Genomic DNA, 16162 nt, shown 5'->3' with positions numbered 1-16162 from the left:
ATGGCCTCGGAATTGCTGCATGTAGCTATATTTATTATTATTATAAATCCTGCAAAACTTAATTTGGATTTCATATGGCCTTTAGGACCTTCGATACTGAGGTTGGTGCTGAGCTTACCTCCTCCAGTGTAGGGATGATCTTCAGAAGAATCTCACCAATGGTCTCTATATCTGCACTCACACTCAGGATACTGTAGCAGCACATCAAGTGAAATGAAAGACAAAAGCAAAACAAACGGATACAAAACTTTAGATCCTGAAGCCTTGTTGCATACCACAAAGCAATGAATTAGGGGGAAATAACACGTTCAACCAAAATAATGTAAATTAAAAAAGAGGGCTGCTGAACACATGTTTTAAGTCTTCCAAAACTGGACTGAGAAACGGGCAATTGACATGCACTCAGTTCTCGCACATTCAATTAATACAGGCCTTGAAGAGATGGGCGACAGTGGAAGGGCTGAGACTGAAAAGGCACTGTACGGCTACACGAGCCGAGAGAGAATGAGAGAGAGAGAGAGAGCAAGACAGGCCTGCTTACCACTATCCCACCACCAGATCATTTGGGAGAAGAAAGAAATGAAAAAATAAAACATACAAAAAGTCTCTTGCAAGTCACTCTATGGTGCCATCAGCACGTCACATTCTCTCAACGATGAGAGAAACCAAAAACTAACAGAAGCAGCAAAAGAACAAGGCGAAGGGGGAGGGAAGAATGAGAGATTTTTGCAGATTAAGAACCTGAACGTATGTGGGCTAAGAGAGAAAAAAACAAGGGGAAGGAAATGCAGCACCAGAGAAAAATCAAAGACAACAGTGATGAGTGACAGAGAGGGCTGCGCCACGGCACTAGCTCAGAATCATGGACAGTGATGTCGTGAACAGTGAGGGGAGGGGCTCAGGGGTTGGGGGCAACAAGGACAGAGCGAAAAAGAGATGGGCTTTTCAACCGTTCGCTGTCAGTATCATCAACAATGAAAATAATCATCCAAACTAGGGCTGGGCAGTATAATGATGCATAGGATGCGATAACTGGTAGATATTATGGCAGCTATATTTTCAAGCATTAATATGACAAACTGTTTTAAGTTACCGCAAGGAGTAATGCACCTAAATAAATGTTTTCACAAAACATCGAAGCTGAAATTACATTTTTCATTTAGCCAAGAACTGAAACTTAAAATAAAGTTGCTGTAATAAAATGTTGGTAATTGAACTTGAAATATTCATGGTGTCATGTTCTCAGGTGATAAATTAAACCAATCATATTAAAGTTCACAGTGAACCACTACTCTATAGAAAAGTTTACACATTGTACCATACTTTAAAATGTAAAGTGCTTTATAAATAAAATGTATTTCTTCTTATTATTATTATTAGGTTATTTAGGTTAAGTTTGTGCAAGAAATAGACACTGACACAGTGAAAATCCATAATCTGAGAAGTGGTAATTAAACGTTACGGTTTTAGTCAATGATTTTGGCCCTCCAAAACGAAAAAAAAAAAATGGTGCATTACAATAAAATACAGAGTGAGACAAATGGTTATTGAGGAATGATGCAACTTCTCAAATTATTATTGAATTCAACTGATGCGTGGTCACAGGTGTGTCTATTTTACAAATATGAATTTACAATATTAGCTATTTTGTTTGAAGTCTTTCTTTTTACAAACATTAAAGCTGTTATTGCTATTAGACCTAATAATTTATTAAGAATAATCTGATATTTTGGTTTGTATCCATCTTGTTCAAATAAACAGAAAAATATAAAAAGGTACCTTTAGCTTGAAATGCATTAAATTCACAAATTTATCCAAAAAGCAGAATTACATCATGGCTACTTAAGAAAATTGTTGAATGAGCACCAAAATAACATTATGGTCATACCGCCCACCCCTAATCCATACATTCAGCAGAGACTAATATGAGTGCAGTCTCTTTCCATCTGAGCCAGGAGAAGTGATTGATTACATACAATTCTGTGCAACAAAGAAAGTTCGCAAATTATATTCAAAGATTTAATGGGGGTGTTGGGGGAGGAGAGAAGACATATATATATATAAATATATACAAAAAAAAATACAAATTTAGAAGAAAAAAAAAAAAAAGTCAAATGGAACAATACACGTTTCTTAAAAGGGGGGAGGGGGACTATATGTGTGAAAAAATGTTAAAATGAAACAGAAGGCAGGTTATCAAAGACATGTGTTCTCTTTCTAATCAGGCAGTGAGGCAATAACTGGTGGGACATACCGCTCTGGGCCACTGCTGTCTGGGACTGATACACTGGCATTGTACTGCATTGGTCGTGGAGGTTGGCATTGGGCAAGGGCATTCAATCACATGATGTCAAGTAAGGTGCCCGTTTAAGGAGGGGCACGTTTATGGGCGGGGCCAACCGGGGTGTCAGGTGGGCGGGCGGGCGATCAGGGGCGGAGGTTGGGCCAACATCAAGGTGGGCAACGCAGGAGGGGCAAGTCGATCCAGTACATGGGCAACGGAGGAAGGTGGCCAAAAACAAAAAAAAGTAAAGGAGAGGGAAGAGGGGGAGAAGGAATACATTTTTAATTGAATACAAGGCTTTACTCATTAATCTACTGTCCAATTTTCTTTTCTTTTTTTGAAGAGACTTGGCAAAAAATGCACAAGAAACAGGGCTGGACAGATCTGAAGACACTTTTAAATTTAGAACCACTGGGCAACAGTGGTTCATACAGGACTATGGGTCAGCTCAAGAGTCAAGACATTTGTAATTGGGTTTTTGAAGTGGGGGAGACTGAAAGAGAATGCCTTCAACAATATAAAGTTGAGAAGTACTTCCCCTTTAATACACAATGTCAAAGACTCACAAAATAGCCCCATTTCAGAGAGCTTGTCTGTCCAAATGAGCCAACCTATAGCTACAAAACGGAGATCTGCCCTCAGGATCAAATGCATAAAAATCTTTGGAGGATTTTAATGGGATTGTAATGGACGGATTGGTGTCATGAGTTTAGATTTGTGGGATTTCAAATCCGACTGATTCATGTTTTTTGCTGATAAAGCTGAAATGCTCATGAAAACAATTGTTGGTCAAAGGATGTTGTAAGAAGTCTTGTTAATACTTGACCATTAGAGAGCATTGTTTAAAAGCTCATGATAAGCAAGCAGCATGGTCTTAATACTCACATCTGTGCGCAAGGCTTTAATGTTCTTGCCTCCCTTTCCAATTACAGCCCCTGCATTCTAAATACAAAATGACAGTTAAAATCTTTATCATGTTTACTGAAGAAATAGATGAAAAGTGCATGTGTATGGCTTTACTCACTTTGCTCTGGAGAAGCACCCTGAGTTCCACCATTTCATCTGCGTTGCGGGAGCGTTTAAATGCTTGTTCCTCATCCATATCCTCAGCGGGGCGCTTGCCTGAGGGAACACAAATCTGACACTTAAACCTAAACAACAATTAACATTCCTGTTTATCAAACTTCTTGTTCTGATGAAGTTCCACTATGGAATTAAAAAAATAACCACACTTTTTTGAGACAAAATTTGAGGACCTATAGAATGCAGTTTAACAAATAATGCCTTTTATTTAGTTTAAAATCCAAATGTATAAATATATAGTGGAGTCCAAAGAAGACCACCAGAGAAAATGCTTTTACATTTTTATAGTTTAACAATCAATCATATACACATGTTGTGCTGAAAGCTAAAGCTTTTGGACCAAGAGCGCAACAGTCAGGTTCTGGAAGTAAACGTCACATTCATTTTCTCCATAGGGCAATTGATTTTTAATGATAACATATACATTTTTAAAGACAGACCTACTGTGACCTCCGGAGTTGTTAATCGAGAGTATGCTTATGTTGAAGCCATCCCTTCGTAATTTCAACTTGCAACTCGCACCGAAAGTAGTTTAGTGCCCACCCACTCCCATTAACCACTGCAAATAATACAGAGCCATATCCATATTTGTGTAAGTATACAAATCTACTAAGGGGTAATATTGGAAAAACAGTTTTAAAAAGTGATTTTTCACTATTTATAACAGGTTCTGCATTTTTTTAAATAAAAGTTTTTTGTTGTAAAAGACAATAAAAACAGCCTTGTGCATAAAAAAAGAAAAGAAAATTGATTTTCAACAAATTTATGAAAGCTGAATTTAACAACCCAAACATGTCAGTCTCTGTAATTTGTCATTTATTTAAGCAAGTCATGAAATAAACTTTATTCAGTAAAATAAGTAGTATAATGAACAATGGAAAAAGCATTTAGAATATCTTGTTTTGTTTTGTTTTGTTTGGGGGTGGGGGGTCAGCACATGTTACAATTACCCAAACAGTTCACCCCTCACGCATCTTATCACTTCTGTCAATTTTGGCTGGCTGTGTAATATTAAAAATATTGACATTACACACTGACAGGCATCAATAATATGGAAGTAAAGTAATGCCATATGTTTTTTAAATAAAAAAGCTTGTCGAATTGAAAAATATGCATTGCATTAAAGGGCTACTTCAGCGATTTAACATTAAGCTTTGTATCAGTAGAAATCCGGTAGTAGAGTCGAATGATCATCATGCTCTCTAACTGAACAAAATTTTATGAAAATGAACACAGCGGTAGAGGTGGTGCCACGGTGGGCAAGTGATCCAGTGGCGGTGGATATTTAAGATGTGAATATTTCAATTCAAACTATTTTACACACATTTTCATTATTAGAAGTTCAATAATCCACATTCACCTATTAGATTTCACTTACAAAATATTCATTCTGTTTACAAATACAACCTATAATATTTAACAGGCAATTTATTTATTTATTTTTTCGCTTTACAAATTTGCTTCCACAAATTCAGTGGTCAAATTCAGCAGAAAAATTAAACAGTTCACATCCGGGAAATGCAGGAAGAGCAGTAAACTACCGAACATAATCTCCATCTGCTTTTAGTCGAACTCACCAGCAGGTGGTGCAAGCGACTGTTGCCGAAGACCAGAGCAAAGTGTAGAGTTTAATGGATTTGCAGAAATGGAGCAAGCAATACGTATTTGTGATGATTATCAGGGCCAGTACCTGTATATATGGAAAGACTGATGAAGACACAAAAGCTGTGTTTACATTTATGTCTTCACGGATATTATTGTTCCGTGTAGACTTGAAAATACAAGCATGGTAATGGAATGCATTTTTTTTTCCAAGTAGTACAATTCAACAAGCTTTTTTATTTCAAAAACATTTGCCATTATTTAACTTCCATACAAATCACTTCACAGAATACTTGGCAGCTAAGAAATAAATAATTATTTTAGAGATATAACGATACATCGTTATATAATGCGATGTAAAAATGCAGTGCTAGAAATCATTGGATTTTGATATCAACAACATGATTTTACGATATAAAGTTAGTTTTATGAAAAGCTCAGCTGACTGTATTTCTATGTTATAATTCACCCAAAAACGTAAATGATGTCATCACGTACTCACCCTCATGTCATTTCAAACCTATAAGATTTTCAAACCCGTGAGATTTCGGTTCGTCCATTAAAAGTACATTCGTCTAAAACTTAAAAGATTTTTAAAAAAGCACCGTAAAATGAATCAATCGAGTGGTCTTATCCAAATCTTCTGAAGAGACACAGTGGCTTTATATGATGAACAGATGAATAACGACCCGCATACTGTAGTAAACACTGAAATGCTTGCGTGACGCATGAAAACAACATGAGAGGGAGTAAATACAGAATTCAAATTGAACATTCACAAAGACAGTTTAAACAATATATACAGTTTTGTGGCTCTTTAATGTGTCAGCTCATGAACCGTTCATCTCTTCTTTCTAGTTGATAAGCATCAAATAAACATGAATGAACACTAAAAGAAATGTTTAAACTGTGGAAAGATATCTGTACACACCGTTTTTTGTTCAAGTCCACTGGCGTTAATCTACTAACTCCTAAATGCTTTGTCTGACAAAATGGCAGATTCAGTGATGTGATTGGTCAGATCGCCTGTCAACATATTGCAGCGAAAGGTGAATTGTTGGATTAACTAACCATTCACAATTTGGGAATAGCTATTTTGACATTAACATGATTGACTATGATTGGGTTATTTGAGACAGTCATATTCCTTTTAGATGTTTCTTTTTTTTCTTTAATAAAATCAATTAATAATTATCCAGCAGTGTTTTTTTTTTTTTTTCATCAAGGCTTAAACACACAACTGTATTTTCATCTACTTTATCAAGTGATTCCAGACAGCTTAAGTGTAAGATGTGTAGCGCCAATCAACCACACATAACATTATGAGAACACTATAGAATATGCTTTAAAGGTAGGGTAGACAATTTTCAGGGAGGCAAACAAACGCGAGTTAGCATTGAAAGCATAAGAGCCCATCCTCCCTGCAGAGCACTCTCTAGAGCCACAACTCTTTCAAAAGACATCAACAGCAGGAAGCAAACAAAAGTGTTGTGAGAGAGACGGCATTAAACTACATCATGTCTCAAAGCACATAATACAATAATGTGCATAAACAACCCAAAGGGATAGTTCCCAAAAAAATTACCATTTACTCACACTTAAGTTTTTACAAACTTGTATGAATTTCTTTCTTCTGCTAAACACAAAAGATAATATTTTGAAGAATACTAGGAACTAAACAGTTGATGGACCCCACTGATTTCCGTAGTAGGAAAAAAAAAAATACTATGGAAGTCAATGTGGTTCATCAACTGTTTGATTATTGACCTTCTTCAAAATATCTTATTTTGTGTTCAACAGGACAAAAAAAGGGGGGAAAACCATCAAGGTTTGAAACCACTTGAAGATGAGTAAATAATGACACTCATTTTTGGTGAACTATTCCTTTAAAGAGCACTGACCTGTAGCACCTGACTTCTGCAGACTCATTGTTCAATGTTCGGATGTTCAATTCCGCTCACATTTATTTGTATAGATAATTGTATATCGCGTCAGCAGCGCGCATTTCTTCTTTTTTTTTTCTTTTTTTTTTATTGTTTATTTAAAAGGGACAATGCACATTAATTAACATTTTTTGTTTTACACTCAAAATGTAAATGCACCAGAGTTAGCTAGAGAGCTAATTTTCATCTGTAGTCCCTTCAGCAGCTGCTAGAGTTATGGCCTTTTTACAACTGGTAAAAAAAGTTCATTAGTTTTCTCTCCTTCATTAGTTTTCTCTGACCCGGTATCTATCTGATTGCGAAATGACCAGCAGTAGGCCTAAATACCTTCCGAGATTCTTTGAGACCTATTTAATTCCGATTACTCCAACAAACTAATTCAGGCTGTCTGAAAGCATTTCAGACAAAACCGGACTAGTGTAAATGTATCTGGTTGTTTGAACCATGTGTAAATTTTCCTCCTGGTAAATGGTTAAAAAATAAACGTGTGTGAGAGCGTGTTAAGCATGTTGTCAGATAGATATGGTGCTGCAACACACATAGCCGCAAATGAGTAAAGTAAGCCAACGCAAATGGCCGTAAATTCAACTTAAAATAAGTCTTAGATGCTCAAAAACACAATCATCTTCTATAAAAATTAATAAATTATCTTACCAGTGCTTGGGTCACGGTCTCATATTGCGTTCTTTGAATTTGAAATGAGCTACTGAATAAAATGCATCTTTTGTTATTGTGAGATCCATTAAAAGAGCAGATTGAAGATCTGATTTATAGGCTATTTATTTTGCAGAGGTATAAGTTAGCTAAAAGACAAACTGCATGTTCTTTTTTTAAATGATTTGTTTAACTCGTTTCGTTTGCGAACGGCGTTGTGAGCTGTATCAGCCTGCCTCAGCTCGTCAAAAATGCCTTTTTACTGTGGAGGTAATAGTAGGCTAAATTAACTACTGTATGTTGATACTTGAAGTGTTATATGGATTGTATTATAGTCAAGTCAAGAGTTGATTTGAGAGGCTAAATTGATTAAACATGTGGTTAACTCACTGTCAGCTGCTGGCCGTTTGGTCGTCACATTAAAGTAAAACATAACTACTTTAACATTAAAAACAAAACTCAACTATTTTAATGGTTGCAACAATGTAAGCCAAAAAAAAAAAAAAAAAAAAAACAGGCTCAAGTCGGACTCGGGCCGAGATTTTTGATAAGTTGTCGGGCAAAACCACACTAGAAAAAGCATTAAACAAGGCTTCATATGGCACTGCCTGGTGCCCGGGGAATACAGAGACGCCTCGCTAGAGCGGCCAGCCTCGGGAAGCAACTTTCATATGCCTTCCTCCACCAGTCTGGAGCTTGTAGCTACTAGGCTACTGCTGTATTGTAATACCACAGCTTATTTTGCATGTAACTTCGTCACCCTTTCTGCCAAAATGGTTCCCACACAGTATGCTTCTTTCCCATTGCTTCCTTTTGCGAAATATGTCACAGTTAACGGTTAAACGGTCAATATGAGCATCCCTAGTCCAAATTATGCATTTTTTTAATATTTACACAGTTAGCTAACAATATATTAATTTGAACTAAATGTATTAATTTAAGACAGAAACAATGAGCTTATTGAAGTAATTAATACATAATGTTCACAAATTATTATGATATAAAGAACAAAATGTACATTAATAGTTGATAGTGTTGCCTTCGAAACGCATAAATACGAGTTACGAACCGCTGAGCATAACATCACGGGTTTCGTTTCCATCTCTTCCAAATTACAATAGTTATGGCATTACATTGTTTAGGTTCAGGGGAAACTGTAAAGGAAGGCTGCTGTTTTGTTTGAGGTGCTCGGAGACTGATGTCTAACTCTGCATAGCATGAAATGCTCTGATGAAGTGTGATGTCTGTGTGCAGAGGTATGAAATTCAGTCTAAAGGCAATGAGAGGATGGATGGATGGATGGATGGATGGATGGATGGATGGATGGATGGATGGATGGATGGATGGATGGATGGATGGATGGATGGATGGATGGATGGGCAGGGCTAAAACGGTGGCTCCATGACGCACTGGAGCCTCTGAGCCTGGCCCCGCCCCTACTGTCGATGACACACTGTAGCCACTGAGGCTCTATAACTAAGGCACATTCGCATCAGTTTGCTGCTCAATCATGAGTACCATTAGTTACTATAGCCTACAGTTTGCTAGCTAGCTATGCCTTCGTCGTGGAAATGCATATTAATAACTAAAGCATCCACAATAACTAAATCCTGCAACCCTCTAACGTGATTTTGTTTTGTTTATATACATCAATATGATTCCTTAGACAAGTGATATCAACTATTACGTCTGTAAACCATGATGGCTGTTAGTTTGATAAGTGACTATAAAGTGGCAAAATACATTTTATTCCATGTTATTTATCACTAGCCTAACTGTATTTGACTACGTTTATGCTAGTTACATATAGCTAAATTGCATAAAACGGGTACCATTCTGTTGCAGATCGAGAGAGACGATGTCGGTTATCGAATATGTCTGTTTCTGGCTCTGGAGGCTCAAACATGTATGCCTTTGTAAACCCAATTAATAAGCTGCTAGGAGCATTCATTCCGACTGTAGCGGTGACGGTTGAGTGAGGCGGAGGCAGCTTTCCTGTGAGTGGGTGTGGTTTCAGCACAGCCAGCAGACTTGCTGCCCAGCGTTTGAGAGCAGAGAATACTGCCTATTTTTTCAAGATTTTGATCTCTTATTTTATTTACTTGCCGACTTTTTTAAATCATTCAAATTCGGCTGGGTGGTTAAAAACATATTTTTCTGTGGTGTGACAAACTCAGAACACATACTTAATTTTGACTTTACAGGGACTGTTTCTGGAGCAAATCGCCTACCCTGCCTTTAACTTTTTTTTAAATTCCCTGTGGAAAAAACTTCCGTAACCAAAGTTCACTGAAAAAGTGGACGGGCACTGTTGCACTCTATTCAGAGACATTACCGTTAGTGTCAATACATTACCGTTAGTGTCAATGTTACTGAAAGTGATCTCTTCTTCCTGCTGATCAATTTTTGTCTCCATTGTCTTCAGCCAGCAGTCAAAATGGAATAGGCTGTCCTCGACGGGTAACTCTAAGAGACAGTGTGTTAAGTGTTAAAACAATGGAGAAAATACACTGTTTTTTAAAGTCAACATGAAATCAAAAATATCTTTAATGAATATATAATTTAAGGAATACTAGGGACGTTTTTTTTTTTCATTGACCAATCGAATGAACGGAGAGGCTAGTAACAACAAAAAAAAAGAACGCACTGCTCTTTTCTAAATTAAAAATCGTGTGATGCGACTCACATTTTCAAACCTAAGAAACACATTCGGTCTGATCGGGCATTACACCTTCATGACTAGCAGAGTTAAGGTTGCTTGTGCATTTGCAGCCTTTTGTTTTGTGCAATTGTAAGTTGTAATTAGGGGTGTGCGATATATATTGTCTGCGATAATATCGTAATTGTCGTTTTAACAAAGTGCAATCTGACGAGTATATCCCTCACACCCACCCAGAGTGTGTGTGTGTGTGTGCGTCGCGTACACTACGTGATGTAGTCTTGAAGATAAGACTAGTGCGGGTGCACGCATTCACTGCATGTATTTTTAATAAATATCACAGGAAGAATCCAGATATCAGCATGATAAATATGATATTGATTTTATACAAGTTTACTAAACAAGAATTTAACAAGTGACTTACATTTTAGACATCATATTGCCTATTTTTACACTATTTTGCCAACGAGAATAGTTGAAAACAAAGTCACAGCACTGTACTTACATATCTAAGCAAAACAAACAGTGTTTTCTTACTGAATAAATCAGCTTTTTGAACAAATCATTTGAATCAGTGATTCAGTGAATAAGAGATTCATATAGTCAAATGATTTGGTTGAATATCAATGCCTCACTCATTAACAGTGACTTGCTGCTGCCTAGTGGCGGTTTTAGTTTCACATTTATAGAATCTTTTCACATTTTAAATCATTTCAAATAGCCCATCAATATTCAATGTTATGTGTTTAAAACATCAAAACGTTGTTTATGCATTACTACAGGTATTTGTCACCTCTATGCTCATATAATTCTGTGTAAATGCCACTTCAAATGCAGCTTTTGTTTTCTCGCCATTGAGAAGATGAATTTTGTTGATACTCAATATGATTGTTAACAGCCCTATTGTGTCTTATTACTACAACTGAATTTGATTAAATTCATGAGATTAACACAAAAGATGATGCATCCATATACACACACTCCTGAACAAAATCTTAAGACCAGGGGATTCATTGCAAGTTTTACATATTTCGCACTTGTGGATCATAACCGGGTTGTAAGGCCATGTGTCCACCCCTCACTGTGCGCGCTTGAGAGCGTTTTGGCAGGCAGCGTTTTTCTCCTCAGTTGAGACTTGCTTGTTGTTATGATACGGAAAATCCGCGGAGGTCTATCTAATTTCATAGGTAGTTTGTTCCTGTATTGATTCTATATAAAATTGCAGATACAATGTAAAGTATTTGCTCTGGCTTTTGTTTTAAATCATTTTATTCCGTTATTATTTGCTTGTTGTCATCTGATGACGACACGCAGAATGTGGCAGTTAGTCTGTGTTGTGTTTGTCCTGCCCCTCCTCCACTGTGATTGGACGGCTGGGTGAAAAGTGACAGTGATGAGCACTGCGTTTTACTCAAAGTTGAACATTCTTCAACTCTCGGCGACCAGTAAAAAATGCTGAGCGCTCAGTGCTTGAGCGTGAAATACTCGCTCAGCGCCTCGTTGCGCTCCAGGCGTTCTAAAAACGCGGCGCTCTCATTGAAAACAATTGAAAACGCCACAGCCAGCAGCAGGAAAAAAAAACGCTTAGGTGGAAACACAGCCTAAGTGCTGCTTCAAAATGCCAAAAGAAGAAACAGGAGCAAGAGACAAAAAATAGAAAGTAGGCAATTTATTGAAAACTGCATTTAAACTGAAACCGGCCATTCATCAGCTAATCAAAAGTTTAAGACCATAGCCCAAAAATAAACGCACAACAGTACTAAAAGTGTCAAAAAAGGACTCAGTAGAGAGTAGCCCCACCGTTCTTGTTCAACACTTCAAAAACTTGTTTGGCATGCTTGATGCGACTGTTTTCAGGAGGCTGGTGGGAACGTTGCTCCATGTGGTGAAGATGTCTTCACGAAGGGCATCCACGGTCTGGAATTGACGTCCATTTTTGTAGACTTCCCTTGCCATCCATCCCCAAATGTTCTCAATGGGATTTAGATCAGGGGAACACGCAGGATGGTTCAAAAGAGCAACGTTATTCTCCTGGAAGAAGACCTTTGTCAGGCGGGATTTGTGAATTGCAGCGTTGTCCTGTTGAAAAACCCAGTCATTACTGCACGGACGGGGGCCCTCGGTCAAGAGGGATGCCCGCTGCAACAGATCCACATAGCCAGTCGCCGTTTGACACACCTTCACAACCTGAAGCTCCATTTTCCCATTGAAAGAAAAAAACACCCCAGATCACGATAGAGCCTCCTCCACTGTGCCGCGTAGAAAACATCTCAGGTGGGATCTCCTTGTCATGCCAGTAACGTTGGAAGCCATCAGGACCGTCCAGGTTAAATTTTTACTTCCACTTTTCAATGTCCCATGTTTGGTGCTCCCTTGCAAATTCTAAACGGGTAAGTTTGTGTCGTGGGAGGAGACGTGGCCTTTGAAGACATTTTTTGTTCTTGAAGCCCTTCTCTAGCAGATGACGTCTTATGGTTATTGGGCTGCAGTCAGCATCAGTAAGGGCCTTAATTTGGGTTGAGGATCGACCTGTGTCTTTACGGACAACCCATCGGATCCTGTGGCTCAGTGCAGTTGAAATCTTTTTGGGTCTACCACTTGACTTTTTTGTCCCATAACTCTCAGGATTATTTAAGAAATGTAAAATGACTATCTTACTGCGTCCAACCTCAGCAGCGATGGCGTGTTGCGAAAAGCCTTGCTTGTGCAGCTCAACAATCCTGCCACGTTCAAAGAGAGCACTTACAACCCAGTTATGATCCACAAGTGCGAAATGTGTAAAACTTGCAATGAATCCCCTGGTCTTAAGATTTTGTTCAGGAGTGTATATGCTCATAAAAGCAAAAAATACATTTAAACTTTTTGGAAAAGATAATACCCGTCACTGCTGTGAACTGACCAACACACAGAATATAAAGAATATCAAAAACTTTAGGAGTCGGCTTATCACCAGCACAATAACACACTCAGCAAAATATCTTCAAATTATCATTATCAAGAAAATAGAAATATAATTTTTTGTCAATAATCGCACACCCCTAGTTGTAATATGTTTATTTTGTGTTTGATTTATTACATATAGGATACATTTGGTCAAGTTAATTAACACGGTAATACAAAAAACTTCTGTTTACCGGTAATCATCTTTAGTTTCAGCGCATGTAGCTAAAACAGCAGTGCACAACATTAATAACTTTGATTGGGACTGTCATTTTACATAATTATTTAAAAAACACTATTGTAATAAAAAAAGGCTTTGTTGCCATGTTTTGTCATGTTGTTATGGACAGAGACTGCATCCACAACAGGAGTTACACATTCTGACTAGCACGCAACTTAGTTGACATTGGTGTCATTTTGTGCAGAAAAAAGTTAATATATTTATGTTGTATGATTAATTAACTAGGGATGCACCGATCATGATTTTACATGGCCGATTCCGATACCGATTTTTTTCAAGCAAAGTGGCCGATTCCGATACCGATTTCCGATTTTATTTTATTTTAAGCAACAAACAATAAAGAAAGAAAGTATACATGAACAAGATGTTCATTTGGTATTTAATAGGCCAATTTGGCTTTTGGCCAATGAAAACAAGTTTGCAATCTGAAATTAATAGGAAATTAAATTAGGTTGAACCTATTTAAAAATTAACATTACCTATTAACTTTAACGTATGCATATTCTGCAATCCAAACAACACAATCAACACACATTGAACAATCCAAACAAAGAATTAACTTAAATCAGCATTTGTTTTTAAATTCAGTTTAAAGAAAGAAAAAAAAAGTCTTTACCAGTTAAATTAAAATAAATAATGAAATTAAATAATTAAAAAAAGTTTATAAATACATTGTTCCAAAAATGTTAAATCAAATAATGTTTAGTGCAACGAAAAAACAAAGAAAACAAAGATGCTACAGCAAATTAATTCAATGTAATTAAGTTAAGGTAAAATAAAAAATAAAATAAAAATGATCATCCTTAACTGATAGTAGGCCTATTTCACTTCAAGTGCATGGATGTTCTTTTTTACAAGCAGAAGCATTTCGGCTCTCACAAGTTAGTCTGTTTCGTTTCTCTTCCAACACGTGAGAAGCTGAGCTGAATAAGTGCTCACTATCTACGCTTGTGCACGGCGCAGAGAGGAGCTCGCGCAACTTCAGCGAGTGCAGGAAAGCGGCTCTTACCGTATTTGTGTGCCCGTACACCAACGGCTGTTTGCTTCTTGGTATCTGTACTTCAGACAGTAGCTCTGCATTTCCAGTCCTGCTCGCATATTGCAAAATACTTCCACACAAGTGACGTTCGCGATCGCGAATGATTGTAATATAAGCGTATGTGGATTGCGCAAGCGGGCGCCCTTCCGTAAAAATCGGCGGAAAGAAAAAAAAAAACGTCCGGTTGCCGGTCGCGCGCCAGAAGCAAAAACCGGCCGGTTCCGATTTTGGGCCGGTCAACCGGTGCATCCCTATAATTAACCTGCTAACAAATTGCTTTAGTTCACTAGCGTTCATTCATCTCCTCGGTTTCAGCAAAAAGCAGCTAAGTGCTGTAATTGAAAATGAAACATCAGCTAATATTATTTTAGATGTTTCCTTTTCAAAAACACTCATGCACTATTAATAATAACTAGCATTTTATTTCTCTTATTATTTTAATCAACAATACAATTCCATTAAAATAATTGTATTATTGACTGGCATAGGCTATTCCATTTTAATTATGGGACATGCATTTTAATTCTTTATTATCCAAGTAATGTTGTCCAAAGACTTTTTATTTCTTTAAACAAAGTTGGCCATAGGAGTGTAAAATTAATTTTAAAACAAAGTTACTGTAGATTGCTCTGGTTCAAACTAGACTACTGTATTTGTAAGTGGCATGGTATCAGCCAACATTTTCATATCAGTGCATCCCTAATACTTAATACAGAAATTCATCAATTCAGAGGTACATAAATACAAAATTGTTCATTAAAATGTAATAGCTTACTCCATATCTGAAATGACTTTCAGCTGATGTCAACAAGGCTTTATATTTCTAAGCCCATGTGTGGGTGATCAATCATAACCGTTCAAAATAAAGCAAGTTCTTACACTTCAAGAAATTAACTGTATTGATTATATGAAGAACTACATAGGCCCAACAATATGCAAAATTAGTAATATGATCTAGACTTCACAGGAAAACAATTATGAATTCATGCTACAATACTGGAGAGTTTGACTGGACAACAACATACAATAAAGGAAGTGTTTTCTCCTGTATTGCAGAAGATAAGCCTGCTTATTATTTCATCCTAACTATACGATAACATGGTTAGTTTCATTTGTTATTTGTATACAAGACCATTATTTCACAGAATAAACCAGCGGCTAAGCAGCTGAAAACCTCTGATATAGAGACAACTTTTCACAATCCAACCATTTAAAGATTAATAAAATCAAGTCCTGTCCTACAGTTTTATCCTAGAGAGTCCCATGTCTGTACCATGGGATAGGGATAGCAATAGATGACAATACTAGGGTACTTAAAATAACCCTTTTCATGCACAATAGTATTTACATCAGCGGTCCCCAATCTCTGTCCTGGAGGGCACTGTCCTCCCCTGCAGAGTTTAGCTCAAACCCCAATCAAACACACTTGAAATCAATGGGCATTGATTAGCTGTTTCAGGTGTGTTTGATTGGGGTTGAAGCTAAACTGTGCAGGACAGTGACCTTCCAAGGCCGAGATTGGGGGCCCCTGATTAACATGATCATTTAAAGACTACCATGGACTTACCATGGTGTATGTCTATAAAAATGGTCATATAGCATGGTACTTTTCTTGTCTGATAAAATACAAAGATTGTATCTTATCAGACATGTTACGCAAACGGTTACTTTAAACGAAAATTTCAAACAACAAGGTATACAAGAAAGAACGCAATAC

The 16162-nt window shown here is 37.2% G+C and overlaps 1 protein-coding gene across 4 annotated transcripts in view; it reads right to left on the bottom strand.

Annotated features, from left to right (window-relative positions):
- The window catches only part of hnrpkl (heterogeneous nuclear ribonucleoprotein K, like), a 35450-nt gene that overhangs the window by 18419 nt on the left and 869 nt on the right, over positions 1 to 16162 (bottom strand). For 2 of the 4 annotated variants that reach the window (XM_067437880.1, XM_067437882.1), the window contains exons 2-6: positions 9922 to 10032; positions 3309 to 3406; positions 3170 to 3226; positions 2255 to 2298; positions 119 to 191 (exon numbers count right to left, since the gene is read on the bottom strand). In XM_067437880.1, the coding sequence (XP_067293981.1) occupies positions 119 to 191; positions 2255 to 2298; positions 3170 to 3226; positions 3309 to 3406; positions 9922 to 9982 (333 nt within the window). In that variant the 5' untranslated portion in view covers positions 9983 to 10032. Of the gene's footprint in view, positions 1 to 118; positions 192 to 2254; positions 2299 to 3169; positions 3227 to 3308; positions 3407 to 4944; positions 5058 to 9921; positions 10033 to 16162 lie in introns of those variants that run through there. The other 2 variants (XM_067437883.1, XM_067437884.1) reach the window with 2 other exon arrangements.

The sequence above is a fragment of the Pseudorasbora parva genome, chromosome 3, assembly GCF_024679245.1.
Source record: "Pseudorasbora parva isolate DD20220531a chromosome 3, ASM2467924v1, whole genome shotgun sequence".
In the NCBI taxonomy this organism is placed as follows: domain Eukaryota; kingdom Metazoa; phylum Chordata; class Actinopteri; order Cypriniformes; family Gobionidae; genus Pseudorasbora; species Pseudorasbora parva.
Note: the sequence above shows the minus strand (reverse complement) of the source record. Positions and strands in the feature narration are given on the sequence as shown.